General features: G+C 41.7%; 1 protein-coding gene across 1 annotated transcript; it reads left to right on the top strand.

The window, feature by feature from the left end:
* The first annotated feature begins 405 nt into the window (after nt 1-405).
* ANKRD46 (ankyrin repeat domain 46) lies at nt 406-18,660 on the top strand. Its single transcript, XM_080647257.1, has 4 exons — nt 406-534; nt 8,151-8,481; nt 10,084-10,242; nt 16,619-18,660. Exons 2-4 carry the CDS (start codon nt 8,171-8,173, stop codon nt 16,833-16,835), a joined length of 687 nt encoding a protein of 228 aa, XP_080503383.1. The 5' UTR covers nt 406-534; nt 8,151-8,170; the 3' UTR covers nt 16,836-18,660.
* The last annotated feature ends 1,020 nt before the right edge of the window (nt 18,661-19,680 follow it).

The following is a 19,680-nucleotide window of genomic DNA, read 5'->3' as shown; positions in this document are numbered from 1 at the left end:
AAAATGGAGTGTAAATATTTAAACCGTTTTTGAGAAAAATAAAAACTCAAGGTCCTATTTTAGAGTTAGAGCACTCCGTCATTAGTTGCTAACACTAATGTATCGATTTGGGTTATAGGGCAGACTTACCTAGCGGGCAGCAATTGTTCATTGATGCCTGTAGATCTTCATGCAACTGTCCTTGCCTTGGAGGCCTTCATTTAGCTGAGAGGGTAGGATGTATATTTAGGAAAGCACGTGAAAGTTGCAAAATGCTCCCGGGCTCAGATCGGAGGAAACGTTTTAAGGTCCCTTCTCCCATGCAGCAGTTTGGGTACTTTGCTTAATTCAGAGGAGACAGAGTTTCTGATTGAGAGCCGTCCGAGCCGCCGTGCGCGCCGTCCGCCGCCAGGGGGCGCGCGGCCGCCGCAGCGTGAGGCCGCTCTGGCCCCGACGGGCTCCGCTTGTCTCGGTGGCCGCCTCTCACCTCCGCCCGCCGTCATCCTCGCCGCCGGGAAGGTGCCGCCGCTGACACATCTGCTCGCCGATTCCAAGGTACCTTGGGAGGGGGCCCTGGACCGCCCAGGGCGGAAGCCACTGACCCCTGCCCTGCCAGCCCCGAAGCACCGGAGAGAGGCGGCCCAGGGCCTGGCCGCGGGGCCTGAGGGGCGAGGCCGCCCGGGCTTCCCGCACCTACGCGGCGGCCGCAGGGCATCGGACCGGTCCTTGCGGGCCGGCGGTGGGGGGGCTGGGGTGGCCGTGCGGCTGTCAGGGCCGGGGAAGGCCTGCGGGGGCCCGTGGCGTCCTGTTTGCGTTTGCGGTGAGGCTGTGGCGGTCCGGAGGGAGTCAGCCTGCGTTCGCCGGCCGCGGCGGCGCGGGGACCCGGAGGTCCGAGCCGAGCCGCAGCCCAGCCGGCCTCCGTCTGGGGCCTGGGCCACGCGTGCGCTTTAGCCGCGTTAGCGCCGACAGGACGCGGTCGGTCGCGAGGAGCCCGCAGTTAGCTCAACCGAAGCCGCTGGGATGTAAGCGGATGCCCAGAATGGCCCCTGGCCCCGGTGCCCGGGTTAAAAAACCCAGCATTTGCCCCGTAATTAACATGCGATGCTGAGAGGCAGGTTGCTTACTCCCCAGATTTTCCAACACAGTGCTCTGCTTCGAGGACGAGTTATATCTATTCTCTCTCTCTCTCTCTCTCTCTCTCTCTCTCTCTCTCTCCACACACACACACACACACACACACACACACACACACACACACTGGTACATATACACATACACATATAGTATGTGTATATGTGTATATTGATTTCAGAGAGGAAGGGAGAGGGAGAGGGAGAGAAACATCAATGATGAGAGACAATCATTGATCGGTGCCTCCTGCACGCCCCGCACTGGGGATCAAGCCCACAACCTGGGCATGTGCCCTGACCGGGAATGGAACTGTGACCTCCTGGTTCATGGGTCCACGCTCAACCACTGAGCCACACCAGCTACGGCCAGGGGTGATTTCTTTTAGAGTATACAGATGTTAAATTAATAATGTTGTATACCTGGAACTTACATGATTTTTTTTTTTTTTTAAGTTCTAAGCGTGACAGTGTTAGAACAGGTCATCTAGGCCAGTGGTCGGCAGACTGCGGCTCGGGAGCCGCGGTTTGCCGCTCTGTTGACTAATGAGTTTGCTGACCACTGATCTAGGCATTTTAACTTCGGTGGCATTTTTAGTCCTAATATCAGTCAGCTTTTCCTATCGCCAAGTGGTACTGCCTCTTTCATTGAAATGTCTCTCGGCACCCTGGCTGGTGTGGCGCAGTGATTAGAGCACTGGCCCATGTGCTGAAGGGTCTCAGTCGGCTTTGATTCCTCCCCAGGGGCACATACCTGGGTTGCAGGTTCGATCCCCAGCCGGATTGGGGTCCTGTGCCGGAGGCAACCAATCAATGTGTCTCTCACATCATGTCCCTCCCCACTCCCCTTCTCTCTCTAAAGATCAATAAACATATCCTCCAGTGAGGATTAAAAACAAAAATTACAGCCTTTCTGGTTCTTGGTATCCTTATCTACAAAATAAGGAGATTGGGTTAGAAGATCCTAGATGACCATTCCACCTCTGAATTTTCATGGAAATATTTAAGTTTCGCCTATGAGTACAATCCTGTGTGCCTTCAAACTATTTTAGGTGAAACATGGTTTAAGTTTTGTGGACTATTTAGAAAATAAGAAATTCTTTGCAAAAGTTGTAATTCCTATATTTTTAAATAACACCAAATAAATGAATAAGCAAGAATGCCATTTTTGTAGCACTTTCATTCTGTGTAAATGAAATCTGCTGAAGTGGGGTCAATGAGGTTTAGATTTTGGAATCGGCCTGGAATTATATTTGTGACATTAATTTGTTTGGTAAACTTTTTAAAAGAAAAATTTAACTTCATCCGAACTCAAAATTTTCACAAATTCAGAGTTAGTGAGGATTATAATGATAAGTAACTGAAATTAGAGAAACTTCAGTGGCACTCTTCTTGCTTTATACCTTTACTAGATGCTCCAGTTGCACTTGAAGCCCAGGTAGACCACTAGGTGGCACCATTAGGCCATATAAATAAAGTGTTGCTGTAGGGAAAAAACGTATTTTCTTTAAAAAAAATCAAATAAGCTTTTACAGAACCACTATATGTGCATGAAAGACTGCAGATTGACCACCCATTGCTTAATTTAATGTCTTTATTACATAATTACTAGAGGCCCAGTGCATGACAATTCATGCACTGGAGAGGGAGGTCCCTCAGCCTGGCCTGCCACCTCTCACAGTCCACGAGTCCTCAGGGGCAGGAGGCGACCTGGCCATCAGGGGAAGGTGATGCCCCCATCACACCTCTGCTGCTGCCACTGCCAGCAGTGCAAGCCTTGGCTGGCCCTTGTTACCTGAGCCTCGGGCGGCCCTGGGTGGCTGGGCAGCCGCCATCCGAGGCTTGCCCGTGCCTTGGGCCGGCCCTGGGCAGCTATGGGGTTGAGAGGACTGGGGGACTCTGGAGGCAAGCGCACGGAGCGGCCAGACCCACCTGGGGGTGGGCCTGGCCGTGCCATGTGACTGCTGTGCCATGTGACTGCCGCCCCAGCAGGGCGGAGGGGACTGGGTGCTGCCATCTTTGAGTGCGTGGCAGTCAATTAGCATATTCCCTCCTTATGGCTGTGGGCGGTGCCATCTTGTGAGGGCGTGATGGTCAGTTAGCACATTCCCTCTATTAGACAGGACAAGTTACAAACTGAAAACTTTCAATGGGAGAAGTCTCTTACTAAGAATTTTAAATATGGTAAAATTACACAGTAAAGATTTTGGAAAATACTGAAAGGTATTAGAGTGAAATAAAATATCCAAGATGACCAATATTCCCTTTGTGAAAATTTAATTTTGATTTATTTTAAGCCAGTATCTTTCTAAAACTTGAATTGTAACTACATTTTAATAATACAAACAAATAATAAAGTAATATAAATATTGCAGGAAATGCATATCAGAAATCCTTTTTTGATTTTTTTAAATTTCCTGATGGAGAAAGAAAATTTTAGGTGTTTTCTCTCTACTTCATTGAATAAGAAATACTTGAAAATAATGAGTCCAGGAATTTAGTCACTTCTTGTAAAGTAGGAAACATTTCTAAATATTTTATTGTTGTTTTTTCCACACTTTTAAAATTTTATTTATGTGAGATGATTGCAAAGAGTTGATTCAGAATATATGAGCTGAATTGATGTTTCCTGTAAAGTAAGAAACATTTCCAGATACTGTTTTTCCACAGTTTAAAAAGAAGTTTATTTTCAATAAAATAATTGTAAGGAGTTAATTCAGAATTTGTGGACTAGAACTAATGTTTCCCTTTATGTAATCTTTGATAGAAAGGTTTGTTAAACTGATTTATTGTATTAAAAAGAATCTTATAAAAACAAACTAAGTGACTTAATTTTTTTACCCATAAAATGAGGATAATGATAGTACTTACCTTACAGAATTTTTATGAGGATTATACCAGTGATTACAAGAAAAAACACTTAAATAGTGCCTGGAGTATAGTAATTTAATAAATGTTAACTATTATGTATCTCAGATGTTGCTAAGCAGTTGTTTGCATAGTAATAGCAGATATACAAACAAATTCTTTTTTCCCTTTTTATTACTTTGATTTCTAAGAACCTCTACTAAGTAATATGTGATTAGCCTACTTTTAATTATTATATGAACTTAAACATAATGAACTGGCCTTCCTTAAAGTAGTATTCTGTAATTCACACATTTCACATTAACCTCACCTTTACTGTATAAAGTTAAGAATTTTAGACCCAGTCAAATTAGATTAAACTATTGGAAATAAGACAAAATGGGAATTCTCCACAAGTTTAGAAATAACGTAAAAATGTATCTGTCATGGCGGATCTAGCTCTATCTAAAAATTACTCCTGTTGAACATCTAGTAATTCTTTTTGAGCCTTGGAAGTAAAATTTAGAAGATTCTACTTATATACTTCCTTCTTCAAATGTTCTTCATAGTACTGGCATATCCTGAAAGGACAGTATTCTCAATTCCTCTTTAAATTTACTTAGTACCATGCTTTCAGAAAGAGGCCTACCTTTTTTTTTTTTTTTTTTAACGTTAAGAACTCAAATACATATTGTGTCTTTATTTTGGTTAGATAACTCAAAGGTTAAAAATTGAAATTGTAGCCATATGATCTATGATAATTTAGTATATCCCTGGCCCTTCTAAGACAATCTTACTGATTTTATTCACTTCCATAACTTCTTGAGGAAGCTATGAATAGATTTCTAGTGGTTAAGATCTAATTGGGGTCATAGACATTTTCTTGGCAGGTTTCTAGGAATTAGATCTAATGTATTTGTATAATATTGTTTGACATCACACAAATCTGTAATTTGATCAAGTTTATTTTCTTATGGGGCCGTGTCAGATCAAAAGAAAATGGCAGTAATGTCTTCCTGTGGATTTAAGGGAACATTAAGATTATGGGCAGGGGTGGCTTTATAATCTATAATTCTATCTCCAAACAAGAAGCAAAACTTGTTCTTCTCATAATGTGAACCCTGCTATCTTCAGGGTAACCCACCCTGCACCATTTTAACATGGAAAATTAAAGCCATATTATGTATTAGAGAGAGGCTTTTGTCATAGAGACTTAGCTCCAGGCTCAGGACAAGGAAGGAAAATACCAGGCTTTAGGTGAATGAGAGTATCCTATCTAATAAAGAAGGAATATGCTAATTGACCCTCACACCGTCACAAAAGATGGCAGCACTCACAGCCAATAAGGAGGGAATATGCTAATTGACTGCCCCACCCTCAAAGATGGCAGTGCCCACAGCCACAAGATGGCGGCGCCCAGTCCCCTCAGCCCCACTTGGGTGGCAGGCGCATGGCAGGGCCACCACTCTGTGCACCTGCCTCCAGAGTCCCCCAGCCCCCCAGCCGCCCAGGGCTGGCACGAGGTGCAGGCAACCTTGGATGGCGGCTGCCCAGCTGCCCAGGGTTGCCCAAGGCTCAGGTAACCAGGGCCGGCTGAGGCTTGCACTTGCGCTTGCGCTGCCAGCGGTCGCAGCAACAGAGATGTGATGGGGTGTCGCCTTCCCCTGATTGCCGGGTTGCCTCCCACCCCTGAGGGCTCCCGGACTGTGAGAGGGGGCAGGCTGGGCTGAGGGACCTCTCCTCCAGTGAATGAATTTTCATGCACTGGGCCTCTAGTTTAAGAAAATCAATGAAGTGGCTCTGTGACAGGAAGCTTGTCTAAGTTGTACTAGAGAATCGCAGAGAACTAGGAAACAGTTGAGGAGGGCAGATGTTTTGTGTATTCTCAGTCGCCATGTTATTTGTTGACACTATTGTGGGACTAGCCCTCACATATAGTTTGTCAGCCCTGGTCTTCACTTCCAATCCAGCACTGATAGCCCTTATGATAGAACCTGACTTACATATTGTAATGAAGCTTCATAAAGTACCACTAATTATTTCTCTGTACAAGTTTATTTAAAGGGGTTAGAAACAGTGAACATGAATGACCAGTGAAAGGTTAACCTGAATTTCAGCCAGAGCTGTACATTTGGGATTTGGACTTTAAACCCCACCACTTAGCATGGCACTGGCACATTTCAGGCACACAGTAAATGTTTGCTTAACAAATTTATGTTGATTTTTTATGGGCCACACTGCCTGTCCATAGCCCCTCTGCCACAGTCCCTCAACAATAAGAATACAGTGGGACAGACGGTTCTCTCGAAATATCTCTCAGTGTGCAGAGGGGACACCTGGCTGGTGCCAGCGGAAGCGTGAAGGTGGAGCAGCACCACAGTTCAGGAGCAGGTCAGCCGTGTGGGAGAGACCGCAGATAGATCTGAGCCAGGGATTCTTTCACACTGAACAGAAGAGAGGGACAATCAGGCGATCTAGCCACCACTGACATGAAAAATAGGCATTCTGAATTTTGGTGACTGAGAGTGAATTTTGGGAGTGCAGTTGGTTCTCTGCTGATGACACATAATTTGATTCTTTTTGTTTTATCTTTCTGACATTTTTTCTTATTTGTGGGCAACAGAGCCTGTTTGTTCTTCCTTTTCACTACTTTATTACAGTTTGTTCTTCCTTTTTATTACTCGTCAGTTACTTTAAACAGACCTGGTTTTCCTCATCTCAGTCTTCAGACAATGGGAGTTTGGTAAAATTAGATATTAATTAATTAATTAAATCTTTAAAAAATATTTACTTATTAATTATATATATTTATTTATTATTGATTTTAGAGAGGAAAGGAGAGGGAGAGAGATCAAAACATCAGTGTTGAGAGAGAATCATTGATTGGCTGCCTCCTGCATGCCCCCTATTGGGAATCGAGCCTGCAATCCAGGCATGTATCCTTGACTGGAATTGAATCCAGGACCCTTCAGTTGCTGGCTGATGCTCTATCCACTTAGCCATACCAGCTAGGGCTTTTTAAAAAAATTTAATTTGAGAGGAAGCGGGAGAGAAAGAAACATCGATGTGAGAGCAAAACATTGATCAGCTGCTTCCTGCACTCCCCCTCCTGGGGATTGAGCCCAAACAAAACCTGGGCAAATGCCCTGACCAGGGATGGAGCCAGCAACCTTTCAGTGCATAGGACAATGCCCAAACAACTGAACCACACCGGCCAGGGATAAAATCAGATATTTAGATAACCATAGGACAGAGGAGAAAAGGTTCAAAACTGTAAAAAAGATGGACAATCTGAAATGATTTATGATATTTTCAATTTTTAAATTGAGTTTGTTGCTTTCCTTAGCTTTTCTCTTTCTATTAAATTTTGAAGTTTGTACTATAAACAACAGTTAGCAGAAACTTATTAAGTATTGATTTTGCTGGGGTTTTTTTAATGCTGATTAGTTAACTTTTGAGCAGGTAGTTCTGTTTACCATATAGAATATCTCAAATACAATAAGAAGCAAATATATGAAGGAATTACTTTGTTTTAAATAAGAATATGAGGAGCCGAAACCGGTTTGGCTCAGTGGATAGAGCGTCGGCCTGCGGACTGAAGGGTCCCGGGTTCGATTCCGGTCAAGGGCATGTACCTTAGTTGCGGGCACATCCCCAGTGGGGGATGTGCAGGAGGCAGCTGATCGATGTTTCTCTCTCATCGATGTTTCTAGCTTTCTATCCCTCTCCCTTCTTCTCTGTAAAAAATCAATAAAATAAAAATTAAAAAAAAAATTAAAAAAAAAAAAAAAAAAAAAAGAATATGAGGAGCGTGTGCTTGCATGTGTGTGTGTGTGAAGTCTAAGGATGTATCTTTGTTTTCTAAATGCGTCTTTCTACATGTATCTTTGTTTTCTAAACTTTAAGCAGTTATATCTTGCTTAACTTTAAAAATAGGTTACTCTTTTTTACATGGTAAAAGGCAAAATAAAGCTTTATAGTAATTTAATTGCAAATTTGACCCAGCAGATATGAAGGAAATAAGACATTTTAATGGAAAATAAAATGTAATTGATAACTTGGTTATAGTTTCTGTTTGGAGAGGTAATTCATTGGAGGCAGGAGGCCAAGAAGGATAACAAAACGTGCTTTTCTAAATGACTTCATTGTCTTGATTTAGTTTGGCTTCACTGAGTCTTACCTCATATTTCGTTACAGGCATCCACCACATCAGAACAATGTCCTACGTTTTTGTAAATGATTCTTCTCAGACTAACGTGCCCTTGCTACAAGCCTGCATTGACGGAGACTTTAACTATCCCAAGCGGCTTCTGGAAAGTGGCTTTGACCCCAACATTCGTGACAGCAGGGGCAGAACAGGCCTTCACCTTGCTGCAGCCCGCGGGAACGTAGACATCTGCCAGTTGTTGCATAAATTTGGTGCTGATCTCCTGGCCACAGATTATCAAGGGAACACAGCTCTTCATCTCTGTGGTCATGTGGATACTATTCAATTCTTAGTTTCCAATGGACTCAAAATTGATATTTGGTAAGTTCTCTGTGGTTTTTGAAGTCTAGTCATTTCTTCCCATTAATCTCCACCCAGTGGGCTAATCTTGGAGTCTATTGATTTTGTTTCCTCATTGATCAACTGTAGGGATACATTCAGAAGAGCTTTGAGAACAATGGAATCTTGTTAGGGGAATGAGGGAACAAGGGGTTGACTTTTAGATTTATGCTGAAGCAGTATAGGTTCTTCTAGGAAAATAGTGGGTAGGTTCTGCTAGTAATTGTGTATTGTAAGACAAGAAAAAAAGAAGAACTAAAATTGGTTGAAAATCTATTATGGGCTGGGCTCTCTGTTTACTTATGTTAGCTCAAAAGGAATAGCTCTTGTAGTAGGTATTATCTTCACTTGACAGATAAAATAGTTGTGACAAGAAAGGTTAAATGACTTGACAAAGGTCACATAGCTAGAATTTGAACCTAGTTCCACCTGATTCCAAAACTTGTTTGCCTTCTATCATACAACATTCTGTGCCAGCTTCATAATCTCTGTGAGGCTCAGAGTCCTTTTTATACCGAACCATTTGAAGAAGTGGTTCTCTTCATTTGTTTTAGAGATACTTTCCTTCTTGAGTGGGAAAGATGTCTGGCCACCTTTAAAGCTGAGCTTGACCTTTAAAGCTGAGCTTGACCACAGTTACATGTTGCCCTAGTTTATTGGTGCTTTAATGTCTCTAAATATGAATAAGACAGTGGTTCTGCTACTATACAGACAGTATGTGGTGGGAATTGACTACAGGATTCAGTGATTCGGGCTCTTCCTGTTGTTAGTGTTATTAGTAAATAGCTAGGTAAACCAAAGCTATTTATTTTGGTTGCTTTTGGGATTTTTTAAATTCTTAGACTTAATATATATATTTTTTAATTGATTTCAGAGAGGAAGAGAGAGAGTGAGAGAGAGAGAGAAACATCAGTGTTGACAGAGAATCATTGATCCTGCATGCCCCACAGTGGGGATCAAGCCCGCAACCTGGGCATGTGTCCTGACCAGGAATTGAACCAGTCAACATTCAACCACTGAGCCATGCCTGCCAGGCTAATTTTTAGACTTTTTAAAGAATATAAACAGCCGAAACCGGTTTGGCTCAGTGGATAGAGCGTCGGCCTGCGGACTGAAAGGTCCCAGGTTCGATTCCGGTCAAGGGCATGTACCTTGGTTGCGGGCATGTCCCCAGTGGGGGGTGTGCAGGAGGCAGCTGATCGATGTTTCTCTCTCATCGATGTTTCTAACTCTCTATCCCTCTTCCTTCCTCTCTGTAAAAAATCAATAAAATATATATTTAAAGAATATAAACATTCTTCCCATAAAATGTAAATGTCAAATGAAAGTGAATCTAGAGTTAGATTTTCCAGCCAATTTCTGAGAGATTGCCCTCTTTTTCTTATTTATTCTCATTTATTCACTCTTTTGCCTATACTTCCCTTTTTCTTTTCCCCTAACTCAGAATTCAGGTTTCAGCTTGATCATTGGTTCTGCTCTGGATTTTCATTTTGGCTTAGTTGGGCCTATCTACACAAGTAGGTACTAGCAATGTAGTACAACTACTGTGATGACCTCTTTATCTTTTTGACCTTTTTTTTTTAGCAATCATCAAGGTGCTACACCTTTAGTTCTGGCAAAGCGCAGGGGAGTGAATAAAGATGTCATCCGATTGCTGGAATCTTTGGAAGAACAGGAAGTAAAAGGATTTAACAGAGGAACCCACTCAAAACTGGAGACCATGCAGACAGCTGAGAGTGAAAGGTACTTAAGATATAATTTTTCAACGGGCAAGTCACTTTGAGTCCCTGGATCTTCTATGACAACTTTGTGAGTTTTCTGTTTATTTGCTTTCAAGCACAGAGCTTTGATACTTCCTTTGAATTCTATATGGGTCCCTGTGGCTCCCGATAACAGTTGAGAAGCTGTTAACAGAAAGCACTGTGTGCCCCATGCACATAATGATCCGTGCAAGGGAGCCTGCTGCAGCGGCAGTGCCAGGGAGCAGAGGTGGCTAGAACTGAAGGTGAGGGAAGCGAGTGGGGTTTGAGGGTTTGAGTACAGTCACAAAAGGAATGGAGTGTCAGAAAGGGAGAGAAGGATAAGTAAGGCTAAGACCTTGGACAATATTAGAAAAGACCAAAAGGTAGTTTCAAGGGTAGGAAATGGACTGCTGAGGACAAGGAAAACAGGAGGAGAGAAAGGAGATAAATTTAACATGTACACAGTTCAGTGATGTGAAAGTGAAAGTGACTTTTCCATGAGCTGGAACAAATAAAATTTGGGCTCCTGTGAGTAATTGAAGCTAAGACAGTGACTGACTGGGTCTTAAGTCTCATAATTTCTCATCTAGAAGCAGTTCAGGACACTGTTCAGGGGGTGCTGAAAAGGTGACAGACCATTTTTTCTCCTGGCCTCACTGGCTCAACAGATAGTCAGTGAGCCAGACGTTGTTGTGCTAGCATGTAGATTCATTGACCACCATGGAGTGTAAGCCTTCTAGATTTTACCAGGTAAGAAGGACTAGGGGCTTTTAATAGTCTCCCCCCACAATGTTCAGTGGAATGTATTTCAAGGGCCCTCATCAGGTGTTGACCCAGTAACTGAGTGATCAGAGGTGGATTTAGGATCCAGGGGTCCTCAAACTTTTTAAACAGGGGGCCAGTTCACTGTCCCTCAGAGACCGTTGGAAGGCCGGACTATAGTTTAAAAAAAAACTATGAACAAATTCCTATGCACACTGCGGGCCCGGGACGAGTCGGCTGCTAAGCAGGACAGGCAGCGGCACCCGGCGGACCAGATAAATGTCCTCGGCAGGCCGCATGTGGCCCGCAGGCCGTAGTTTGAGGACCCCTGATAGACCACCTAGACCAGTGGTCGGCAAACTGCGGCTCGCAAGCCACATGCGGCTTGCGAGCAGCCGTTTGCCACTCTGTTGACTAATGAGTTTGCCGACCACTGACTTAGACCATCAGGATCATTGTTTCTTTGAGTTCTACATGGAATCTTCTCTATTTTGCATAGTTCACCCTGCAATTCCTTTGTCCACGTGATTGCTTTCCTCCCTCTTCATGTGCTGGCTGGTATTATATTCATTTGAACCATTCATTTCACTCTGAAGCTTATGACTGTGTTGTTCCCATACTTTTAAATATTTATTGCTGTCAAAGAGGTGAAAGAGTTTTACTTCTAGAATAGTGCATGTTTCTCCTGAGTTATCACTGGAAGCTGACAAGTAGATAAAATAAGCAGGAAGTCAGAGAAGCATTTACAAGGCCTCTTTCTCTCACCTGTGTACTTTGGATCTGTCAGAATGCCATAAGCAATTTAATAACATTGTTATCTGTTATTTGTTACAGAATGTTCTTCCAAAATAACTTGCAAGTTATTTTCATCTTTCTATAAAGTAGTAGTAAATTACTTCAAGCTTTCTTACCATGAGAAATTTTCAAGAATGTGCTTTTGTTTTTGCTAGGTATATTTTTGAGACCTTGCTTGGTATATTTCGTTAATAGCTAGTTTCTTGGCATCTCTTTATCAGAAATTGATTTTTAACTCATTTTGCCTCAGTTGTGATTACTTAAGAAGTAATTAGTATTTTGAGCAGCTCAGTATATTCCTGCTTCTTTCACATAACTTTCATTTCACTTCAGTATGAGAATTTATATTATTTACATCATATATAAAGCCAGTTCTTCAGAAATTGAATTTTAATATTTGTTCTACCTGGTTTTCCTATCTTGGTTGTCCTGTCTTCTGAACCTCAGCATCATGATAAAAATGCAGTGGTTTAAGCTTCAATTAAAAAGCTTAAAGGCAACATCATTAGTCATTAGGGAAATGCAAATCAAACCACAATGAAATACCACTTCATACCCAGTTGGATGACTATACTCTAAAAGATGGGCAATAACAAGTGTTGGTGAGGATGTGGAGAAATTGGAACCCTCATACATTGCTGGTAGGAATGTAAAACAGTTTGGCAGTTCATTAAAAAGTTACACAGTGTCACCACATGAACCAGCAATTTCACTTCTAGGTGTATACTGAAGAAAATTGAAGATATGTTCACACAAAAGCATGTACACTAATGTTCATAGCAGCATTATTCAAATAGCTAAAAGGTAGAAACCACCCAAAAGTTCCATCAACTGATAAATAAAGTGTCTTCTATCCATCCAGTGGAATATTATTCCACCATAAAAAGTAATGAAATACTGATACAAACTACAACAAGGGAAAACTTTGAAATCATGCTACATGAGAATAAGTCAGTCATAAAAGGCCATATATTATATGATTCCATTTATATGAAGTGTCCAGAATTGATGAATAGAAAGTAGATTAGTGGTTGCCAGGAGCTGCAGGAAGGGACAGTGGGTAGTAATGACTGCTAATGGGTATGGAGTTTCTTGCAGAAATGATAAAAATGTTTTGGAATTAGTTGGAAATTTTTGTACAACTTTGTGAATATACTAAAAACCACTGAATTGTGCACATTAAAAAGATAAATTTTGTGGTATCAGAATTGTATATTAATTAAAAAGTGAGAAAAAGCTTAAAGGAATTGGCTTGCACATGGCATTATGGCATGGCTGTGTAACAATTTACCTTTTCTAGAGCAGAAAGTAAACCAAGAGTTTGAATGCATTTACTATAGTATTTTCCATTTCCCTTAGGCTTTGAGACATAGCATAATTTATTTCTTTAAAAAAATATTTTTATTGAGTTTAGAGAGGAAGGGAGTGAGAGAGAGAGAGATAGAAACATCAGTGATGAGAGAGAATCATTAATTGGCTGCCTCCTGAATGAAGCCCACAACCTGGGCATTTGCCCTGACTGGGAATCACACCGGGACCTCCTGGTTCATAGGTCAGTACTCAGCCACTGAGCCATACTGGCCAGGCAGCATAATTTCTTACGGGCCTGTATAAATCAAGTTGGTGAGAAATATTTCCCTACTCCCCCTATATCCTAAGTTTAATTTAGTTCCTTTTTGTAGGTACAGGTTGTCTAAGACAGTGTAGATGACAAATGTACCCAAAAATTCACATGCACACACACCATCATGCTAGAAGTGGGTATTCCGAGGACAGTAGAAATATTTCGTTGAACAGAGTCACTGTAGAAAATTCTGATGGGCAGAGTGTGATGAGCTCCTGGAGAAGGCTCAATGAATTCCCATTTTACATCTAACATCTTTGAGTATGAGAGCATGTCAGCTCAGGTATAATCAGTAAATTTTATGTCAGAATTAACTTCAGACCTATTTTATCGGGTTTTGGTTTTACATGTTTAAACCTTTTTAACATTCTAATCTTATTTTAAACTTGCTTCAGTTTTCCTAAATTTTTGTATTGTTGTAAATTCCCACTGAAAATGTCTTCTTGTATTCAGAGAATAAACATCTTTTAATATGAAAAATTGTGGGTGTCAAGCACACTGGCTCAGTAGGAAGTCAGCTTCCCGTGATGAGAGAAGGCCTCTAATCGGAAAGGCTGAAGGACTCTGGTTGACAGTGTCAAGAAGTAAAATGAAGCTGTAGATTAAAAAAAAACCACACCTGCTCATTTTATATAGTGAACCAGACTTTAAGACACTGTTTTATGCTGTTTGCATTGTTTTATACCCAGGTGGTTGGAAGACTATGAAAGGGTTTAGGGAGGGTAGTAATGACTTTTTCTAAGCAATAGATAGTTGAAACATATGATTATGGTCATTGTGGCTTTAATCTAAATGATAGCCTGCTGTTGGGCCTTCGTGTTGTGACATAATTGTGGGTGCTAATCCCTTTGATCTTTGAACTCATCATAGTGCGGGCTTTCAGATACGGAAGTCAGATATACTGTTTTCTGTTTATAGCAGTCATATTTCTCCTTGATAGAGTTCTGAAAGCCAGAGTCAACGCTTTTATGGTGTTTGTATTACCTTATTTCAACCAGGTTCAGCCATTATGCAGAAGAGAAATAATCTTATTCTGTACTAGAGGCCTGGTGCGTGAAATTCGTGCACTGGGGTGGTGGGGGCGGGGTCCCTCAGCCCAGCCTGCACCCTCTCGCAGTCTGGGAGCCCTCGGGGGATGTCTGACTGACGGCTTAGGCCCACTCTCTAGAGGGAGTGGGCCTAAGCTGTCAATCGGACATCCTTAGCATGCCACGGAAGCGGGAGAGGCTCCTGCCACCACCACTGTGCTCACCAGCCATGATCCTGGCTCAGGGCTTCTGGCTGAGCGGCACCCTCCTTGTGAGAGTACACTGACCACCAGGGGGCAGCTCCTGCATTGAGCATCGGGCCCCTGGTGGTCAGTGCATGTCATAGCGACTGGTCATTCTGCCATTTGGTCGAGTTGCATATTAGCCTTTTATTATATAGGATTATTGTAAAACTAAAACCAGTGGGAGGAAACAATTAAAAAGAATTCCTAATGAGTAGACTTGTTCAAATGTACAACAGATTGAGAAGTAAGCTTCCATTATTAGAGAATCCTATCTAATAAAAGAGTAATATGCAAATTAACCACCACTCTGCTACACCCACAAGCCACACCCACCAGCCAATCAGGAGTGAGTATGCAAATTAATCCAACCAAATGGCTGCGCCCATGGAGCAAGCAAGAAGCTTGGGTTTCCCCGGCAGTGAAGGAAGCCAAGCGTTCCGCATAGCCTGGCAGGCCCAGGCCTCCACTCAAAGCTACAAAGTTTCAATTATAGAAGATAAATAAATCCCAACAAAAATGGCTGCAGCCACAGAGCAAGCTGGAGGCTTGGCTCCACTCAAGGCTACAAAGTTTCAATTATAGCAGATAAATAAATCCCAGATACCAGGGCCTTCGCTTGGGTCACTGGGGGGCGTGGCCGGCCTGCAAACCACCACAGGCCCCTCGCCCAGGCCACCCCATGCCCCAAGGGAACCCCCACCCTGATCCGGGACACCCTTCAGGGCAAACCAGCACCAGATCTCTATCCTATCTAATAAAAGAGTAATATGCAAATTGACCATCACTCCAACACACAAGATGGCTGCCCCCATGTGGACACAAGATGGCCGCTACAAGATGGCCAGCAGGGGAGGGCAGTTGGGAGGGACCAGGCCTGCAAGGGAGGGCAGTTGGGGGCAATCAAGCCTGCAGGGGAGGGCAGTTAGGGGTAACAAGGCCGGCAGAGGAGGGAAGTTGGGGGCGACTGGGCCTGCAGGGAAGGGCAGTTTGGAGAGACCCAGGCCTGCAGGGGAGAGCAGTTGCGGGGACCAGGCCTGCAGGGGAGGGCAGTAAGGGGTGACAAGGCCTGCAGGGGAGGGCAGTTAGGGGCAAACAGACTGGCAGGGGAGCAGTTAGGCATCAATCAGGCTGGCAGGGGAGTGGTTAGGGGGTGATCAGGCTGCCAGGCAGAAGTGGTTAGGGGCAATCAGGAAGGCAGGCAGGCGAGCGGTTGGGAGCCAGCAGTCCTGGATTGTGAGAGGGATGTCCGGCTGCCCGTTTAGGCCCGATCCTGGTAGGATCGGGCCTAAATGGGCAGTTGGACATCCCTCGAGGGGTCCCAGATTGGAGAGGGTGCAGGCTGGGCTGAGGGACACCCCCCGCCCCCGTGCACGAATTTCATGCACCGGGCCTCTAGTTACAGATAAAAGAAGAAATTCCTTCATTGATCAGATTAAAGTAAATAATAATCCTCTTTTAACTTCAAGTTTCACACACTGTATTAAATGATTTTTTAGATTTGCCCATCTTTGCTTATTTTCATTAACAGAAATTCTCAAATTATGAATCTTCATTTTGAATTCTTCTAAATTTAAAATAAATGTGGTTTAGTATCTGATGTAAACAACTCATTTGATCTACTTCAAGACTCCTGCTTGGGACTTTTTATTAGAAAAGGACTTTTAACTTTGACTCTGCTAGATACAAATCCAGGAAGCATAATTATTGTAGTTTAGCAACTTACAGTTCAAGGTAGCTTGTCCAAATACATAAATCAGTACATGAGTGTGTGAGATATATATGTACATACGTCAGTTTTCTGCTTGTGAGTATTGTGTTGTTAAGTTGCTCTTTTCTAAATAATGGTTTCTATTGTTTTCTGTGTTTGAAATGGGTGAAATGTGTTGTTTCATGCCTATTCTTTTTTCTTTGCGTCTTTCACAGCGCCATGGAAAGCCATTCCCTTCTCAACCCCAACCTACAGCAAGGTGAAGGCGTCCTGTCCAGCTTCCGAACCACATGGCAGGAGTTTGTAGAGGATCTGGGCTTCTGGAGGGTTTTGCTCTTGATCTTTGTCATTGCTCTGCTGTCTCTTGGTATTGCCTACTATGTGAGTGGGGTGCTCCCCTTCGTGGAAAACCAGCCAGAACTGGTGCATTAAAGGAGCTCATGGAAGGTGCGGCACATGCCTGTTTCCTGGCTTCAGTGTTTCTCAGTTTCTCAAAATGGTTCTCTTAGTGCAAGGCAGTGAGGTCTGTACATTTTTTTCTATTTGCATTTTTACATATTGTAATCCTTTAGAATGGCATGTTCATTTGAACTGACTGCATACTGTATTCAGTATACTGCTTCCTAAAGCTACCTGTGACTCAAAGCTTAGGAACACACAGCTTTGTGTGATAAAAACATGGAAATGACTAAAGAAAGAAAGATAAGGGAAGTCCTTGCTATAGAAACCTAACCCTAATATAAGACCAACTGAAGTGACGAATTCAAAAAGAAAAAAGGTTTCCTTGTGTGGTTAGTTTTGGTTGGTGGTTTTGTTTTGTTTTTGTTTGTTTATTTTTGCAGGATCCCCTTTTCTCTTTTTATTTATAGTCTTGGAATAGAGGAGAGAATGAAATATTCAGCTTAAAACTTGAAGTGCTTTTTTCAAATTCCGCATGGTAAGTCAGTATTGTTGAATCTGTTTGGTTTATTTTAGTACTTTCAAGTTTATTCACAAACCAAATAGAACTTTTGAAAGTGAGCTATATTTTCTTCAAAAATTATTGATTTGATCTTATATTTATTTGTTTTTAGGATAATTTTGTGTGGGGATTTTTTTTTTGTGTAAAGTGCTTTGCTTGTTGTCATGTGTGGCAAATGAACTTGAGGAATTCATTTTGTTCACTTTTCAGTTTCCCCTAGAGTTTATTTCAAGGACAATCTGTTCTTCAAAAACATGGTCAGAAAACTTTTTCTGTTCAGTAGTTAATAGGGAAAAATAACTGATATTTAATGGTCACTGTAATTTTGTAGTGCTATTACGAGAGTGGAAAATTCAGTTCTATAAGCTTGCCATGTTGTCACAATTGTATTGTAGTTCATATTTATTTCATTTTATGTGCAGTCCTTGTAGAGGCCCTGTAGGATTGTCATAACGATTTCAGCCATGTCAGTAATTCTCCGGAGGCAAGAACGGATGGAGTATTTCTGAGTTAACAGCTGAACATGATTGTACTGGGTGTCATAAATGTTTTATGAATGGTAATATTATGTAAATTGCAATTTGGCTCCTAAACTATATTGAAGCATTCAGCAGTATGTTTGAAGGCCTCTTTTGTTAATGATTCTGTTATGTATAAAAAATGTTCTTGGGCTATTAAAAAAGAATATGAAAACTTGATAATTGTTCATTGGGTATAGTCAGAAAACTATAATGAAAGAACTAACGGTTCTACTTTTTAGAACAAAGACTTCTAAGCTACTGCTAATTGAATTGTTGCTAGAATTCAAACTTTTAGTTTAGAATAGAATTGGCATTTCTGTGATTCTTGTTGCTTCTTGTTATTTGCTTTTTTGTATTTACATATCTAAGATTGAGGAGGCTTTATCCTCCCTTTCTTGTGTCTCTTTCCTCTCTTAAAGAGCTGTTTTAAAATTCCTGATTTATCTGGCTGCTTCAGTACCAGCTCACAGAGTCTTGCTTTTAGGTTAGATAACAAAATAAACCTGTATTGATGTAAATACAATAAAAACTGGATTTTAGAACAGAGAGCACTAGAACACTAGAAATCAAAGTATGTTCATAATGAAAGCTGTGGAACTAGCTTTACATTTGTTTGTAAATCGAAACAGATATGCAAATTGGCTAAATATATATGTACATATGTTGCACTTTTATGTTTCCTTTTAAGTTCTGATTTCTTTGTATTTTATTCTCTGCAGCAGAATTTAGCAACACTACCAATAAATGTATATATAATCTCTTAATCACAATCCAATTTTCAGTGTATCATAGTTTTTCTTTTAATTTAAGGTGTGCTTTTTTGTTTCTTTTTTGTTTTGTTTTAAGGTTGTTTTTTTTTTAAAAAAAAATGGGTTGCAATTTGTTTAGAAAACAAAGAGGTTTTTTTCAGATGTGGTTTAATAGTTATATCAAGTTTACATGTTTGCCTTATAATTGCTCTGAAACTAATTTGGGTGAATTGCTTGTGGATTTAAAAGTGATAATAACTTTGGTACTTAACTACCTCCCAGTTATGCAAGTCACATTACATGCTCATTTCATTTCATCCTTATGTTCCCCCCAGCCCCACTTCATTTCCCCTTTTTATAAGATGAGGGAACTGACACAGGGAGGGATAAGTAGCTTGTCCAAGGTCAAAGCTAGGACATATAGAGACACAGGTTTTTGAGATTGAGGCCCTATCCCAACAGTAAGTTTTCTGTTTCTTATCGCCTCTGTCTGTCATGAATCTGGCGGTGGAACCATCGTCTGCTGAACCTCGCCTGCTGCCGTCTCAGCAGCATGTTATTAAAATTTCCACTCCTGTTCCTAAATACTTATCTTTTCCTCTTTCTATAATGTACCATTTCCCACATCCTCCCAATATTACTAATCTTTAAAATTCAAGCTCAAACCCCTGGCATGATCAGAAAAGCTTCCATTGTTAACCATATCTGACCGCCCACTTCTGTCCCATTTCCTTATTGTTTACCATAATCGTAAGCAGGTATTTTGTTTTTCATTTGTCTCTTTAATTGTAAGTTCACGAGAGCAGGAACTTAGTCAAGTAATACTACCCTATCTGTCCACAGTGCATCCTATAGAACTCTTTGTACACAAGTACTAATAGCATTACGTTGTCACCTGTAGCTACATATTTTCTTTACAGATGAAACAGCTTTTATCTTTCACATGTTTCCTTCAACATGCTACAGGTGTGAACTGTGCTAGTCCTTCTCCCACAATATGCCTGCCACTTGGTTGAGGAAACACGTGGTCTTGTCCTGTGATGCTC

The sequence above is a fragment of the Plecotus auritus genome (assembly GCF_963455305.1).
Source record: "Plecotus auritus genome assembly, chromosome: 11".
Taxonomy (NCBI): Eukaryota; Metazoa; Chordata; class Mammalia; order Chiroptera; family Vespertilionidae; genus Plecotus; species Plecotus auritus.
Note: the sequence above shows the minus strand (reverse complement) of the source record. Positions and strands in the feature narration are given on the sequence as shown.